The 17,972-nt window shown below is 41.7% G+C and overlaps 1 protein-coding gene across 2 annotated transcripts in view; it reads right to left on the reverse strand.

Moving 5' to 3' along the window:
- The window catches only part of LOC140464080 (alpha-N-acetylgalactosaminide alpha-2,6-sialyltransferase 2-like), a 105,558-nt gene that overhangs the window by 20,426 nt on the left and 67,160 nt on the right, over positions 1–17,972 (reverse strand). For both annotated transcript variants that reach the window (XM_072558771.1, XM_072558770.1), the window contains 2 exons: positions 7,593–7,761; positions 258–432 (listed from right to left, as the gene is read on the reverse strand). In XM_072558771.1, the coding sequence (XP_072414872.1) occupies positions 258–432; positions 7,593–7,761 (344 nt within the window). The remainder of the gene's footprint in view (positions 1–257; positions 433–7,592; positions 7,762–17,972) is intronic.

Raw genomic sequence — 17,972 nt, forward strand, 5'->3', positions numbered from 1 at the left:
AAACTTGAGCCCAGGCCTCCTGGCTCAGAGATATGGACACCACAACAGAACCCTGTAGAACTGAAACAGTATTGGAAGCAGAACTGGATTCCATGCCCAGACTCATTTTATTTAAAACTCTTCAATTCAGCAACAAAAAGACAATTTTTTTTTGACCTGGCTTAGATTGGTGTCCTAGGCTAACAGATGAACAGAGTTTCACAGGCATTCCAGGCTCATTTGCCACAATCCACATTGAGATACAAATATGAACATACCGGAATACATAGTCATGTTGATCAATTTCCTCACCCTTCCGAGAGCCATTCAGAATTCCACCATTTCCAATCACTGCACAACGAATGCAGGAAGATTTATTTGGTCTTTTCTCCCAGTCATCAAACATAAAAGCATTTGCAGACGTGTTAAGATAGCTTAAGGCAGCTTTTAGATCTGCAACATAGGATTGAGATTATTTTATTAATACAGTTTGCTGTGTAATTTCACAGTAACAATGGTTTTTTAAATAAAGAGAATGATATTTAACTTTTAAAAATATTGAATTTGCAAACTAAACGAAAATGTGCATTTTACCAAGACAGTTTCTCCTAGATTACATCAAGCATAGTGACAATACAAAGACATATAGACTGGCATCTTCAGCCTACAATCTCCACCATTTGTCCAGAAATGGATAAGGGCCAAATAGGGCCAGATTAAATTTGGTCAGCATGGATGAGTTGGACCGAAGGGTCTCTTTCCATGCTGCATGTCTCTATGATGCTAAGTAACTAAGAATTATATAGAACATCGAATAGTACAACACAGGAACAGGCCCTTCAGCCCACAATGTTGTGCCGAACAGGACACCAAATTAAACTAATCCCTTCGGCCTTCCTTGATCCACATCCCTCCATTCCTTGCACATTCAATGTGCTTATTTAAAAGCTCCCTAAACACCCTTATCATATCTGCATCCACCACCACCTCTGGCAGTACATTCCAGACTCCCACCACTCTTAAAAAAAAACTTGTCCCTCACATCTCCTTTGAACTTTTCCACTCTCACCTTAAATAACTGGTATCAGACATTTCAACTCTGGGAAAAAGATTTTGACCGTCAACCCTATCTATGAATTTCATAACTTTATAGACTTCTATCAAGTCTCCCCTCATCCTCTGCCACTCCAGAGAAGACAAGCCAAGTTTTCTAGCCTCTCCTTGATAGCCTCTAATCCAGGTAGCATCTGGCTAAACCTCTTCTGAGCCCTCCACAACCTTCCTGAACACAATACTCTTCTTAAGTGTGGTCTAACCAAAATCTTATAAAGCTGCAAAATGACATCCTCATTGCCCAAACAATAAAGGCTAGCATTCCAAATGCCTTTGTTGCCACCCTACCTACTTCCATGGCCACTTTCTGGGAGCTGTAGACTTGAACTACAAAATTCCTCTGTACAATGTTCTCCAGGGTCCTGCCATGAACTGTATACTTTTTCTTAACATTTGATCTCCCACAGTGCAGCACCTCACAGTCATAGAAATGTACAGCATGGAAACAGACACTTCTGTCCAACTCTTCCATGCTGACCAGATATCCCAACCCAATCTAGTCCCACCTGCCAGCACCTGGGCCATATCCCTCCAAACCCTTCCTATTCATATACCCATCCAGATGCCTTTTAAATGCTGTAATTGTACCAGCCTCCACCACTTCTTCTGGCAGCTCATTCCACACACGCACTACCCTCTGCATGAAAACATTGCCCCTTAGGTCTCTTTTATATCTTTCCCACTCACCCTAAACCTTTGCCCTCTAGTTCTGAAATCCCCCACCCCACCATGCCCCTCATGACTTTATGAATCTCTATAAAAGGTCACCCCTCAGCCTCTGATGCTCCAGGGAAAACAGCCCCAGCCTGTTCAGCCTCTCCCAATAACTCAAACCCTCCAATCCTGGCAACATCCTTGTAAATCTTTTCTGAACCCTTTCAAGTTTCACAACATCCTTCCGATAGGAAGGAGACCAGAATTGCATGCAATATTCCAACAGTGGCCTAACCAATGTCCTGTACAGCCGCAATATGACCTCCCAACTCCTGTACTCAATACTCTGACCAATAAAGGAAAGCATACCAAACACCACCTTCACTATCCTATCTATCTGCAACTCTATTTTCAAGGAGCTATGAACCTACACTCCAAGGTCTCTTTGTTCAGTAACACTCCTTAGGATCTTACCATTAAGTATACAAGTCCTGCTAAGATTTGCTTTCCCAAAATGCAGCACCTCACATTTGTCTAAATTAAACTCCACCTGCCACTCCTTAGTCCATTGGCCCATCTGATCAAGATCCTGTGGTAATCTGAGGTAACGTTCTTCGCTGTCCACTACACCTCCAATTTTGGTGTCATCTGCAAATTACTAACTATACCTTTTATGCTCACATCTAAATCATTTATATCAAATGATGACACACTTACCCAGATTAAACTCCATCTGCTATTGCTCTGCCCAAACCTGCAATTGATTTTTATCCCACTGTATCCTTTCACAACCTTCTACATAAATCCTCAACTCCACCGATCATCTGCAAAACTTACTAACCCACCCATCTACAACTTCATCCGAGTCATTTATCACAAACAGCAGAGGTCGCAGTATTGATTCTTGTGGAACACCACTAGTCACTGACCTCCAGCCTGAAAAAACACCCTTCCACCACTACCCCCTGTCTTCTACAGGCAAGCCAATTCTGACTCCACATGGCCAAGTCACTGTGGATCCCATGCAAATCTTCTTGATGAGCTTACGATGAGGAACATTGTTGAAAGCTTTACTAAAATCCACGTCAACAGCATCCACTGCTCTACTCCCATCATCACCTTCATCGTTGCTTCAAAAAGTTCAATCAAGTTAGTAAGACATGACCTGCCCTGAACAAAGCCAAGCTGACTGTCCCTAATTAGGTCATGCTTTTCCAAAATCTGATACTTAAGGATTCTCTCCAAAAGCTTCCCAACCACTGATGTGAGATTCATTGGTCCATAGTTTCCTGGATTATACTTCTTTCCCTTCTTGAACAGGGAACAATGCTACTCACCAGTCCTCTGGGACTGCTCCAGCGGCTAGCGAGGTTAGAGAGATCTTGGTCAAAGCCCTGCAATCTCCTCTCTTGCCACTCACAACAAACTGGGGTAGACCCCATCAGGCCCTTGGGACTTCTCCACCTGAACATTCTTCAGCTGTCCTACCTGTCCATCTTCCTTCCCACCTATCCACCCCACTCTCTTCTCCAACTTATCACCTTCATCTGTCTATCACACGCTTAGCTATCTTCTCCCCCCAGCCCCACCCTCCTCCCATTTATCTCTCTGCCCCCTTGGCCCACAAGCCTCATTCCTGATGAAGGGCTTATGTCCAAAACATTGATTCTCCTGTTTCTCAGATGCTGCCTTACCGGCTGTGCTTTTCCAGCACATTATTGACTCTGATCTCCAGCATCTGCAGCCCGCATTTTCTCAGAAGAAACAGAACACCACTTCTTTCTAGATCTCAAAGTGCCCAAGCATATTAGCATGCTCCACACTAATCTCACCATCCTCCATATCCTTCCCCTGGGTGAACACTGACTCAAAGTACTCATTTAGGATCTCTCCCACACCCTCTGTTTCCAAGCACAAGTTCCCTCCTTCATCCTCAAGTGGTCCTACCCTCTCCCTAGTTTCTTTATTAATTTCATTCATGGGAGAAGGTGTCACTAGCTAAGCCAGCATTTATTGCCCACCCCTAATTACCCAGAGAGTAGTTAAGAGTCAACCACATTGCTGTGGGTCTGGAGTCACACGTAGGCCAGACCAGGTTAGGATGGTGCTTTCCTTCCCTAAAGAGCATTAGTGATCCAGATGGGTTTTTCCAACATTTGACAATGGATTCACAGTTATAATTAGACTCTTACTTCCAGATTTTACGGAGTTCAAATTACACTATCTGGAGTGGCAGGATTCAGACCGGGTCCTCTGAATGTCACCATTGTCTCTGGATTAACAGCCAAGTGATTATACCACTAGGCCATTGCCCCTCCTACTTATCCTCTTGTTTTTAAAGGTATAGGATGCCTTGGGATTCTCTTTAATCCTATTTGTCAGCTATTAAGTAGTTAAAATTTAAATGATTCATTCTTAGATGAAAGTGTACTTTTCTAAGCCTCAGGCTTCAATGTTATTTGCAGACTCCATTTCATAATATTTCCTTGTTTATTTAAGTCCTTGAGTAATACGGGCAATCCTTTATGCACACATGGTCTCACCCTCAGGCTTTTTGAATACACGTTAGTTGTGACGCCTAATTAGGGCAAGATCTGGATCATACAGGGACTGATCTTCACATTTTGCAATATGTTATAGAATCACAGAGACGTACAGCACGGAAACAGACCCTTTGGTCCATGCCGACCAGATATTGCAACCCAATCTAGTCCCACCTGCCAGCAATTGGCCCATATCCCTCTAAACCTTTCCTATTCATGTACCCATCCAGATGCCTTTTAAATACTGTAATTGTACCAGCCTCCACCACTTCCTCTGGCAGCTCATTCCATACATGCACCACCCTCTGCATGAAAATGTTGCCCCTTACGTCTGTTTTATATCTTTCCCCTCTCACCCTAAACCTATGCCCTCTAGTTCTCGACTCCCCCACCCTAGGGAAAATACTTTGTCTATTTATCCTATCCATGCCCCTCATGATTTTATAAACCTCTGAGGTCACCCCTCAGCCTCCGACACTCCAGGGAAAACAGCCCCAGCCTGTTCAGCCTCTCCCTAAAGGTCAAATCCTCCAACCCTGGCAACATCCTTGTAAATCTTTTCTGGACCCTTTCAAGTTTCACAACATCCTTCCGATGGGAAGGAGACCAGAATTGCACACAATATTCCAAAAGTGGCAGCATGACCCCCCAATTCCTATACTCAATGGTCTGACCAATAAAGGAAAGCATACCAAAACGCCTTCTTCACTATCCTATCTACCTGTGACTCCACTTTCAAGGAGCTATAAGCCCGCACTCCAAGGTCTCTTTGTTCAGTAACACTTCTGTCAGAAAGAGACTTGACAAAACCATTCTTAACACATGGATGCCCTGGGAAACAGCAGAGCGATATGAACTTTGAGTGAGGTAGGAAAACCTTGCATTAATAGAACACATTTCATGATCTTGGGAGGAGCTGCAAGAACAAAGCAAATGCCAAAACCCTGTCTTAGAGTCATACAGCATGGAAACAGACCCTTTGATTCAACTAGTCCATGCCGACCATGTTCCCAAACTGAAGTAGTCCCACTGCCCTGCATTTGACCCACATCTCTCCATACCTTCCTTATTCATGTTCTTATCTAAATGTTGTTAAATGTTGATGGTACCTGCATCCAATACTTCGTCTGGTAGTTGACTCCAGACACTAAGAACTCAGTCAAAAAGTTGCCCCTCGTGTCCTCTTAAAATCCTCCTCCTCTCACCTGAAAGATTGATAAAGTCCCCTGGCTTTGGACTCCCCCACCCTCAGAAAAACATGCTTGCCATTCACCCTTGTACCCCGCATGATTTTACAAAGCTCTGCAAGATCACTCTTCAACCTCCTACGCTCCAGTGAAAGAAAGCCCCAGCCTATCTAACCTCTCCCTCAAACTCAAACCTACCAGTCCCAGCAAAATCCTGGTAAGTCTTCTCTGAACCCATTCCAATTTAACAATATCTTTCCTAGAGCAGGGCAACCAGAACTGCACGCAGTAATCCAGAGGAGACTTCACGAACATCCTGTGTAGGATAGAACTAATGCTATGGCATTGAATTTCTCGCTGGCCAAAGACGTGACCAATTCTAAACAGCCAGGGACCAAGAGAAGATAGAGATAAACATTGTATTCCCAGTGCTAAGGCAGCTCCATGAGTTTGAGGTACCTTGTGCATCAATTCTCTGTGCATGTGGCTCGAAAAAAAAAAGGTGCAAGCTGCAGGGTGGACAGGGAGACAGCTAGTCATCTTGACATCTTGGATAACTGTCCAAAACTCATTGGACAGAAGGTTTCAAACTATGCTGGACAGAAGGAAAGCTACCAGCTGCTAGGAATGAAATACACATTCATCAGCTGAGAGAGTTTCCAAGGTAGCTGCAGCCCCAAGCGCTTTGTTGTTCAGTTGCCGGGTTGACATCCTGGAACACTCTCACAGCATCATGGGAGATGATACATTACATGGACTGCAGCAGTTCAAGAAAGCAGCTTACCATCACTTTCTCAAGGGCAATAAATGCTGGCCCAGCCAATGACATCCAAGTGCCCTGAATTTGTTAAAATCAAAATTAGCTAAATAGACAGGAAACATGTACAGCCTGTGACAGTTGAAGGTGGTCCCTGATAACTGGAGGAAAAAAGGAAGGAGTCACAAATGGTGCTGGACATTCCTTACTGCTTGCACATCCTCACTTCGGACTTCTTGATGGGGAGTAGGTAATTGATTAAGCTGCTCAAGATGGTTAGGCCGAGGACACAGCCTTGAGGAATAAGGGGTCTGGTGGTGCAGTGGTTGTGGCCCTACCTCTGGGCCAGAAGACCCAGGTATAAGGGCCACCTGCTCCAGAGATGTGTCATAATATGTGAGACCAGGTTGATTAAAAATGTCTACCAAAGGAAAACCCTGCAGGGTTTATGATTCCACACTGAGCCAAATGAGGCTTTGATATTAAGTGTAGTTATTCTCACCCGACCTCAAACATTTGTCCCTGTTTCAAACCAAGACAGTAATGAGCTGAGGGGCAGTAGAGGACACCAACTGGAGTGTCTAAGAGCAAATTATTACTGAACAAGTTCTGCTTGATAGCACTGTTGACAACACCTTCCATATCTTTACTGATGATCCAGAAGAGATGGATAAAGCAGTAACTGGCTAGGTTGAATTGGTCCTCCTTTGTGTGCACAGGTCATATGTAGACAGTTCTCCACATTGCCAGGTAAATAACCAGTGTTATAAGTGTATTGGAACAGCTTAGCTAGCGGGGCCAGCAAACTGAGGAGCATAAGTGTTCAGTACTAATGCCGGTATATTGGCAGGGCCTGTAGCCTTTGCATTATACAGTGCCTTCAGCCAATTCTTGACACTGTGTGGAATTAATCAAATTGGCCAAAGACTGGCTTTAGGTGACACAAGGGGCCTCCTGGAGGTGGTGAAAATGGATCCTCTACTTAACACATGTAGATGATACGAGATTGTTGCAAATGCTTCAGACTTACAATTCGCACTGAAGTTTGGGTTCCCCCATTATTCTGGATAGAGACATTTGTGGAACCGCCTCCTCCAATGAGTTGTTTAATTGTCGCATGCATCATATTAAAACTGCTGCTCCTTAATAAAACTACCTTAAAATTACTTACAAAAATCAACTGCCTTTCTTGGGTATCCTTAGCCCCCAAACTCAAAACCTTCATTCATAGGGATAGTGAGTGAACAGAAAAATGTATATCAGAATTTACATCCATCAAGCGGTGGGTTCCATTAGTTTATTGGAAATTTTATGGTTGTATATTCAATAATTATTTAATCACACAAAAATAGTATTTACCTTCAAAGCTGATGACTTCCCAACCATGAGCCCCATTATATCTACTCAGTCTTTGATACTCCTGCTGAGTAGCATGTTTATTCCACTGCAGGAGAGGTACTGTCCCCAAAAAGACATCTTTAAACTCCGGTATTTTTGCAATTCGTGCTCTCAAGTTTTCAGGGCATTCCTAGGAATGGAAAGACAATTCAATAATAAAAAAGGTAAAGCGAGGAGAGCAGCAACAAATTTTCCAAACAACCTGGTACAATTTTATCCCTCAAGTCAACATCTCCAAATACAGACTCTCTGGTGACTAACTAACTCATCGTTGTTTACAGAAGTGTCGGCTGACACACATGAGCACTGCTGCATAGTTGGAGTAGCCATCTTTCAGAGGAGGCCATCCCACTCATTCTCAAGTGATAAAAGATCCCACAGTGAAAGGAGCTGGGAGGTTACCTCAGCACTTTGATCAATGTTCATTCCTCAATGAGCATCATTGGCTGTGAAGTGATTTACGAAAGCCAGAAACTGTAAAAAGGTGCTGTACAAAGAGAGAATGATCGAGTCATACAGCATGGAAGCAGACCTTTGGGCTCAACTCATTCATGCCTGCCAGATTTCTCCAACTGAACTCATCCCATTTGGCCCACATCCCTCTAAACCTTTCCTATCCATGTACCTGTGCAGATCTCTAATTCTATCTCTAAATACTGTAATTGTACCAGCCTCTACCATTTCCTCTGGCAATCCATTCCATATACAGAATATTTCTTACATAGGATTGGTCCTATGTTGTCGAAACCATTGATTTAAATGCAATAGGTTTTTGTTTCCAAGTAGCTGGTTCAAATTGATTGGCCGCAGATGCTGGACATTAGAGTCAAGAGTGTAGTGCTGGAAAAGCACAGCAGGTCAGACAGCATCCAAGGAACAGGAGAATGGCGTTTCGGGCAAAAGCCCTTCATAAGGATTCCTTCATTCCTGACCTGCTGTACTTTCCAGCACCACACTCTTGACTCTAAATTAAAAACCTGGCTGTCCTGGTTAAAACTGCTGCTTGTTCTGCTAACTATATGGCCTTTTTATTCAAAATGCTTCAGTTCGGCTGCTCTCTGTAGTTGTAAACTTTCCAGCTACTTTTCACAGACATCCATTTTAAAATCCCGAAGCACTGAGAAAACACCATCTTTTAAAAAGGGACCATGCAATGCTTTGCCCATTTTACAAATTTTACGAACACCAAATTCGAACTTCCTGTCTCCCAATCCACAGTTACTGTGCCCAACTTTGCAACACTTGGAGGGTGAGCCAGCTTTCTAATCCAACCAGAAGGTCCTGTTGAGTAAATGGCATGAAGTGGGTTGTGCGCACGCACAGCCCTATGCACATTACATGAATATGACCCACATAACTGGAAAGAGTACAAATCTGAAAGAAGTGCAGATGCTGGAGATCAGAAACAAAAAAAGGAAAATTGCTGGGAAAGCTCAGCCTGTCAGGCAGCATCTGTGGAGAGAAATCAGAGTTAATGTTTCAAGTCCCGTGACCCTGCTTCAGAACTTCTAAAGGGTCACTGGACCAGAAATGTTAACTCTGATTTCTCTGCACAGATGCTGCCAAATTTGCTGAGTTTTTCCAGCAATTTCTGCTTTTGTTTAATGTGGTTGTGTGTTTGGAGCACAATAGCCCTCCTCTCAGTTTCTCTTTACACTGATCAAGTCCTCATGACGTTATCTGTGTGGCCAATGTTTACTGCTCCCAATCAAGTTGCAACCTTTTCAGAACCACACAGAACATACAATATTCTTATGCAAAGGCTCATTCTAAAAAGTTACAAAAGAATTTCAAACATATCTCAGTCCTTATGGAATAAGACCTTGTTTCCATTTCACAACAAAATTGATACCAAAATTTTATGGAGGAAGTTATTTGCAAATCTAATGCAAACCTGCAATACAACAAATTATACCGACATCTCCACAACCATACTAGCTCCATAATCCGAATGCCAACAAGCAGACCAAACATAGCCAGAAGCCCTAACCACCTTACCATACATCAAGGAAGTTTCAGAAATGAAAGCCAGACTACTAAGACCCCTCGGAATCCTAGTAGCACACAAACCCACCAACACACAAACAAAAAAACTAACAAACTTAAAAGACCCAGTACAACCCATGGACAAAACCAACATCATCTACAAAATTCCATGCAAGGACTGCCACAAACACTACGTAGGACAAACAGGAAGAAAGTTAGCCACCAGGATACATGAACACCAGCTAGCCACAAAAAGACACTACCCTCTCTCCCTCATAGCCCTACAGACGGATGAAAAAAAAACCACCATTTCGACTGGGACAACACATCTATCCTGGGAGAGGCTAAGCAAAGGCATGCCAGAGAATTCCTAGAGGCCTGGCACTCCAACCACAACACCATAAACAAACACATAGACCGAGATGCCATCTATCAACCCCTCAGAAAATGAACAGGAAATGACATCACCACAAACCCCAGGAACCCCATCCAGGAGAAAGAAATAAATAGAAACAGGAGACAACAGCTTCGGTTCACTTGGAGGTCGCCACTAATGATGTTACCTAGCCAGGCAATGAAATGTCTGGATATCAAACGTACAGCTCAGCGAGCAAACCTACACCCTAAATATGTCACCCTTTTTTGAGAAGTATGTTTAAACAAGGTCATTTCAAAGCACAGGTCTTCTGGCAGACTAGGCCATGTTGAATATACTGCAGCATTATACAAAAAGATTAGATTCACCTCTGCCAGAGGACCTTGTACATTAAGCAAGGTGAATGCAATGTACAAGGTCCTCTGGCAGAGGTGTATCTAATTAGATTCCTAGATTAGATTCCATACAGTGTGGAAACAAGCCCTTCGGCCCAACAAGTCCACACTGACCTTCTGTAGAGCAACCCATCCAGAACCATTCCCCTACATTTACCCCTGACTAATGCACCTAACACTATGGGCAATTTAGCATGGCCAATTCACCTGACCTGCACATCTTTGGACTGTGGGAGGAAACCGGGGCACTCAGAGGAAAGCCACGCAGACACGGGGAGAATGTGCAAACTCCACACAGACATTTGCCAGAGGCGAGAATTGAACCTGGGTCCCTGGCGATGTGAGGCAGCAGTGCTAACCACTGAGCCACCCATAAATGTTTTTGTATGATGCTGCAGTATATTCAACATGGTCTAGTCTGCCAGAAGATCTGTGCTTTGAAATGACTTTGTTTAAATATACTTCTCATATAGGATGACATGTCAATTGCATCTTACATTTTTGAGTCCTTGCACAATCTGCTTTGGCATTAGGATTATGGAGCTAGTGTGACAGTGGTTGCCTTTGGTTTCTTTAATCAGAAGGGTCACAAATGCAGAGTTGCTAAAAGGTTTGGCTTGGATGGGTTTTATGGCCAATTTGATTGTAGCTAACAGATTCCACCTCAGGCAAAAGGCTTTTAAGATTTAGAACAAACACTCGTACAATGAAAGGGGAGTAGCCAGTTCTCCCAGTTCAGCTGGTTTGGGTTCAGAGAAAATAAGCAGTTAATTGTGAAGCTGCTGGACCCAAAGAAGCAGGTCCATTGTGAACCTCCCTCTCTCAGACATCTCTCCTGTAAGACCCTGTGTTGCACTTTTGCTTTTTTTGCAAAGGGGTGTTTGTGGGGATCGTTGTAAGTACTTGGAACAGCATTATTAAGTTGGGATAAATAGTTTGGGTTTTCAAACAGTTGTTATTCTGTAACCTGTTCTCTTTTGTTTGTATTTCATTTGGTAAATCTTGTAAATAAATTCTGTTTCATTTAAAACTAAATAGTTGGGCCAGCTGCATTACTCCGGGAATATCCACCTTATACCTGCTTAAAACAGATAGCAAAGTTAGGGTCTGGGCTACTTTCTTGAAATGTTTTTTGGAGGTGGGGGGGGGGGGGGCGGTCTGGCTTGGTCCATAACATCACCCCAGTGTCTGAGACAATATTTTCAATTGATCAATGTTACCAATGAATATTAGTATCTGGCCATTATCATGATGCTGGGTGTTGGAGCTTGCAGTGCCCAAAGTGACCTGACAGATTGTCTTCCTTTTGAAGTTTAGTCACTGTTGTAAAGTTCAATTGGCTGTAAAGCACTCGGAGTCTTTATATAAAGGCAAGATTTCACTAAGGGTTTAAGAAATAGGAGTTGGCCATGTGATCTTCAAACCTACTCTGCTATTCAATAAGATTGTGGAGGAATCTAAGCATTGCCTCAATACAGTTTCCTGCCTCTTCCCCAAAACCATCAACTACCTGAAAATGCAACTCCTTCAGCTTTGGACCTCTGTTCTCTATGGTAGACAATTCTGGATATTAAGAAATCTGCTGCACCTCAGTCTTGCAATAAAATTCTGAAAATATGTCCTCCAATTCTAAAAAAGGGGAAATATCATTTCAGCATCAACTCCACCAAACCCCCTCAGAATCTCCTATGTTTGAACACAACCATGTCTCATCCTGAGCTCCAATGAATATCGGCTAACATTTCCTCTTCCTTATAGGATTCAACCTCATGAACCTTCCTTGAACTGCCTCAAACACAAGTATATTTATTCAACATTTTTGATAATTTGCCATGAGGGGATTTGAAGATCACTTTTTAATTTTTAAAAAAAATCCTTATCATTGTTAAATCCAACTCAACATAAAAATGGTATCACTGTTATTTTCTATCAAAATTTAATCTCAAGAATTCTACAAATTTATTGACCTTGGTGCTACAAGTCATACTGAAACGCTGCTATAGCAGAATTAAACCCCAAAAGCAATTGCTTATTTGCAACAGGAAACCAACGTTATACAGAATAACAGAAATGGACTATAGCTTTCGGGACAATTCTATTCAGGTTTTCCAACACTAAAAATATTAGCAATAAAACAAACTGAAGATTTACAAAATGAGTCACAACTATAATCACGGATTCTATATCAAGAGTCCAAAAGAGCAACTGAAAGTATTTGTGGTTCTGTAATATTTATGGTTTCTAAGACAGAAACTCAAAGCTTTTATGATACGTTTAAAAAAAAAATGCATTACAGTTTAGCAAAATTTACCAAATGTGGCAAATCTAATTTTGGTTCAACAAAAACCCCAGAAGTAGGAGTTACCGTTTAAGGATACAGGGTTTAGGACTGAGATGCAGTGAAATGTCCTCACCCAGAGAGTAGGGAGCCTGGGGAATTCTCTGCCACAGAGAGCAGCTGAGACCAAAACATTGAATGCTTTCAAGAAGGAGTTGGATATTCATAGTATCATAGAGCTATACAGCATGGAAACAAATGCTTTGGTCCAACTTGTCCATACTGACTAGATATCCTAAATATATATATTTACATTTGGCCCAAATCCCTCTAAACCCTTCCTATTGAATATACCCATCCAGATGCCTTTTAAATGCTGTAATTGTACTAGCCTCCACCACTTCCTCTGGCAGCTCATTCGATACACACACCATCCTCTGCATGAAAATGTTGCCCCTTAAGTCTTTTTTTTATATCTTTCCCCTCTCACTCTAAGCCTATGCCCTCTAGTTCTGGACTCCCTCACTGTGGGGAAAAGGTCTTGTCTATTTATCCTATCCACGCCTCTCATGATTTTATAAACCTCTATACAGTCACCCCCCAGCCTCCGACGCTCCAGGGAAAACAACCCCAGCCTGTTCAGCCTCTCCCTGTAGCTCAAACCCTCCAACCCTGGCAACATCCTTGTTAATCTTTCCTGAACCCTTTCAAGTTTCACAACATCCTTCCGCTAGGAGCGAGATCTGAATTGAATGCAGTAGTTCTTAGGGCTAAAAGGATCACAGGGCATAGGGAGAAAGGGGAACAGGGGACTGAGTGGGATGATCAGCCATGAGCATATGAAATAAGACAGCAGACTCAAAAAGGGGCCAAATAGCCTACACTAGCTCCTATTTTCTATAAATATTTGCTGATATTATGTTAGTACAGTTTTTAAAATTTTTGAAATCATTCTGTACACAATATGGGATGTACGATGTTTTTGGCTATTTCCCTGAATGAAAATACAAGACTTAAGTCATCTCTGGTTCCCTGAAGGTAATAACAAGACCACCTTGAACAGCTGTAGCCCCCACAGCAGTGATACCTATTTCCTTGATGGAGGTTGATTATAAATGGCTTGCACGCAGGCTTGGACTGGTAGGACATTAATAACAACACTAGGATTTTACTCTGGCCTAACCTTTCTGGTACTATCTCACCAATGACCTGACTCGTGCGATTCAGTTTCACAGCATGCCATGTTGACATTTTAAATCTCAAGCTCCAGATTTAAATTGGTGGGACATACTAAGCATGGGTCATCTCCAAGGGAACAGGCATCAGCACATTAATAACCAAAGATGATTCACCACTCAGTCCAGTTGGGACAGAGGAGAAAGCAATGATGCCAGCAGGCAGATGCAAAGTAATTGGTACACAGTCTGTAAAATTTGTTGATTTCAGAGATACTACATATTCAACAATTGAAGCTCTAATCTTTAATTTCACAAGCTATCACTGCGAATAACCTTGAATGATGTTTCTAATACTCTTAAAGGATTTATTTAATTTGTTTAAAGTAATTGAGTCTTTGTGTCGTTACAATCCCCTGAAAAGACTAAACAATAGCACCTTTGGAAGTTTTGTTACATGGATACAAGTTGTTGTCCTTGGTCAGAGAAAGTTACCAGAGAAAGATTTTGATTTAGAGGCGATGCAATTAACTGAATATTTTGTGACATGATGCAAAAAAAAAATCCAGTAAACAAACTGGAAAACCTTTAATTTAGGTGTCAAGTGGTTATGAAAAATCATAATGGAAAGGCACCATGCAGGAGTTCCTTTTAAACACACTAATTTATTTGACATTTTCTGCATTTTAAAGTCAGTGAGAAAAAAGTTCTCCAAATGTTCGTTCACGATGTGAACAGAGCACAGAAATTTCCCAGGCCTTGTGGCCAATCTGTGCAGAGGGAGCAAGTCGAAGACAGCTTTGTGCATCTCAACTGCAATAACTGGCTCTATTGGTTCGGCTTGAGGATTGGGAAGGACAGAGAGCAAAATAAAACCGGAACCTTGCAGTCCTGATCATTATTCCCAGTCACCCCTCTTTGAAAGTATGCTCTTCAGATGATCAGGCTTGATGTCAAAGACATCGAGGATGATGTACTCCATTAGCACATACTGCCTAAACACAAGGCATGAAGATTAATAACAAAGACTGCTACAGCCCATGATATCATGTACAAATCACCACTTTCCAAAAAGGATAGTGCATTAATAGGTGAAGAAGTAATCACTGATAATCTTGAAGTCTTTGCACAGAAATAAAAAGAGTATTTTAAAAAATACACTATTTTAAAAAAAAAAGTGATATACTCTCCCCTCTAGCAAGCAATTGCACTAACACTTTATGCAGTTACTTTCCAGGGAATTTCAGTTACGTCTGTTAAAACAGAAAGTTACAATCCCTGCCTAGAGCAGTTTTAATAAATAATGCTGCAGACCACCTCCACAGACAAGGCAATAGTAAAATGCTGGTTCCCAAATGTAGCATACAAACTTGAACCCAACGGAATTGACTGGGACTATAATGGTAACTTAAGGAACAAAGATTAAAGGACAGTAACCAGTATATGGAGAAAGGGAGGACTGCAGATGCTGGAGATCAGAGTCAATACGTGTGGGGCTGGAAAAGCACAGTAGGCCAGGCAGCATCCGAGGGACAGGACAGTCAACGTTTCAAGCTTAAGCTCTTCATCAGGAATTCCTGAACAGCTTATGCTCGAAACGTTGACTCTCCTGCTCATCGGATGCTGCCCGACTGGCTGCGCTTTTCCAGCGCCACACTTTTTGACAGTAACCAATACAATGGGTAGTTGAGCATGTACGCAGTTGCTACACGATGTTGGAATCTTAGTTCAAAGTGCTGCCTGAACAAAGAATACTCAAGAATCCAACCATTCCATACACAGAGCTTAAAATCTCAGAATTATCTATTTAGGGGCTTCAAACCCAGCCCCAACAATTCAATACTTAAACTTCCCTTTTGCTCAAGGGAAACTCCCTTGACAGGAGATAGATAAGCTCAATCGTTGCATGAATATAACAGATCCAAAATCACAATGAGTAGCAATAACAGGGAGAAAAATGTTCAGAAAAAAAAACATTAAAAAGGAAGAAAACAATATCAAAAACACCAGAATTTCAAGTGTATTAGTTTTCTTTATACTTCAGAGACACTAACTTTTAAATCATTCCTTCCTTCCCCTTTAACAGTTTAGTATATCTGGAGACTACAGGTATAAAGGCACCTTGTGTAATTAAATCTCTCAAGACTCTTTGGAATAAGATGGAACTTGACACTAAAATACATAAGGGGATATCAGATGAGATAGCCAAAAAGTTTAGTCAATGAGTTTTAAAGTGTTTCAAAGGAGGAAGAAAAAAAAAACTCAAGGCAGGGAATATTCCAGAACTTCAAGCCATGGCAGATAAAAGGCAGCAATTCCAACTGCAATTAAATAATTAAAAACAGGAAAGCTCAAAAAGCTAGAATTAGACAAGTATGAATATCATAGAGGGTTATTCGGCAGGAGAAGATTACATAGACTGGGCAGGCGTGAGGCTATGGAAAGATTTGAAAAGGCAAGTGCAAAGTTTAAAATCAAAGCATTGTCAGACTCAGAGCCAAATGGAGATCAGCCTGTGAATGGGCAATAGGCAAAAAAAGGACTGCCCATATCTACAGAGACGGGCAGCAGAGATTTGGATGAAGTCAAGTTTACAGAGAGTACAAAGTACCAGTGAGAAGCAGGTTGGACCAGTCAATTCTGGAAGTACAAAGTCTCTTTTGGTCAAGCTGACGCAAACAGAGAGGAATGAGTATGCTGCACACCCATTGAGCAATATGTTTAACTACTTACTTCATTTATTATTGACAAAACGCTCATCTTAAACCTCTCGCCAACATGCAAAATAATGCAAGTCAACTTAAGTCCAAAAACATACGGTGAATAGATTCAGTGAGAAACTGGGGAGATGTTTCATCACACATCAACATTTCTTTGCCATGTGTCACACATTTCACCAAGTAATCTACGGCAATGACTCTGGTACAGTTATGGCTTATGCTTCATTCTCTGCAAAGTGCAGCACATTGGAGTCATGTTTTATCCTTGAGCCATTAGCCCAGCAGCTTAGAGACCAGAGACCGTACTCAGCATTTCTTTTTAAACCACATTACTTAATTATTGCCCTGCCTCACCTATGCAAACAAATCAATCATTCAATCTGCTATATAGCACCTCTCGCTGGGATAAATGCCTGTGTTTTAAAAGCTTTCCTTAGGAGATCAGGAGGGGCAGGGTGGAAGAAAAGGAGTTTTTGAAAAAAAATTAAATAAATCCTATGTTATACTTGTATCCTCATTCAAACCAAAGCTGTAAAATTATTGAGTTAGTTGCATGTGCTTCATACAATAAATCTTTCCCATACTTTAACACTGTGAGCAAAAGTTTCTACATTTATAAGCTTCCAAAAAGGCAACATTTTCATCTCAATGACAAGAGGAAATAAATAATTAATTTGGCCTCCAGGTAGCTTTCTAGACAAGAGCATCTTTTAACTACAGCTGATAGACCAAAAAGGAAAACCAGTGTGAGATGTCAGATAATGGGAATAGCCTTCTTTCAGCATCAATTCAGAGCTTTGTGAATAGGTTGGGCTAGGTTAGGGGACATGCAGCTGGCTAACCCTTTCCTCGGTTTGCATAAGCTCAAACATGAAGACGTTTGGGCTGAAATCAAATCTCGTTTGTCACTCGCTAATATTTACTTACAGGTAGCAAGAACTTGAACTTCCAAACTGCAGATTCTGAGGATGTTGCAGCAATTTGGAGGATATGGTATCAGCATTTCAATAAGATAAGGTGAATAGCAATATTTTATTGCACAGGAGAAAATGCATGAAAGGCTACTCAACCCAAGGGTGTCCCTGAAAGACAATGTGTCTAACAGCTACAAACAGGGCAGTAACAAGCCAAGCTCCTTAGTGGAACACCTGACATTGAAATGTAACCTAAGAGAAGGGCAGCTGAGTAGGAACATAACTGACCTCAAAGCTCAGAAGAATTGGATATGCTCGGTTTTAAATATGGAATTGCAAAATGACTATGAGAGATGATAATCTCTCATGCTGTGACTGGGCCCACGGACCTGGTGCTTTATAGCAACTGGAATGCTGTCCTACATTTCAGGGTCAAGAAATCAACAAGTCCAATTCCATTGATATGATTGAATAGTCTGGAATTTTAACTTTCGAGG

Source organism: Chiloscyllium punctatum, chromosome 39, assembly GCF_047496795.1.
Source record: "Chiloscyllium punctatum isolate Juve2018m chromosome 39, sChiPun1.3, whole genome shotgun sequence".
Classification (NCBI taxonomy): domain Eukaryota; kingdom Metazoa; phylum Chordata; class Chondrichthyes; order Orectolobiformes; family Hemiscylliidae; genus Chiloscyllium; species Chiloscyllium punctatum.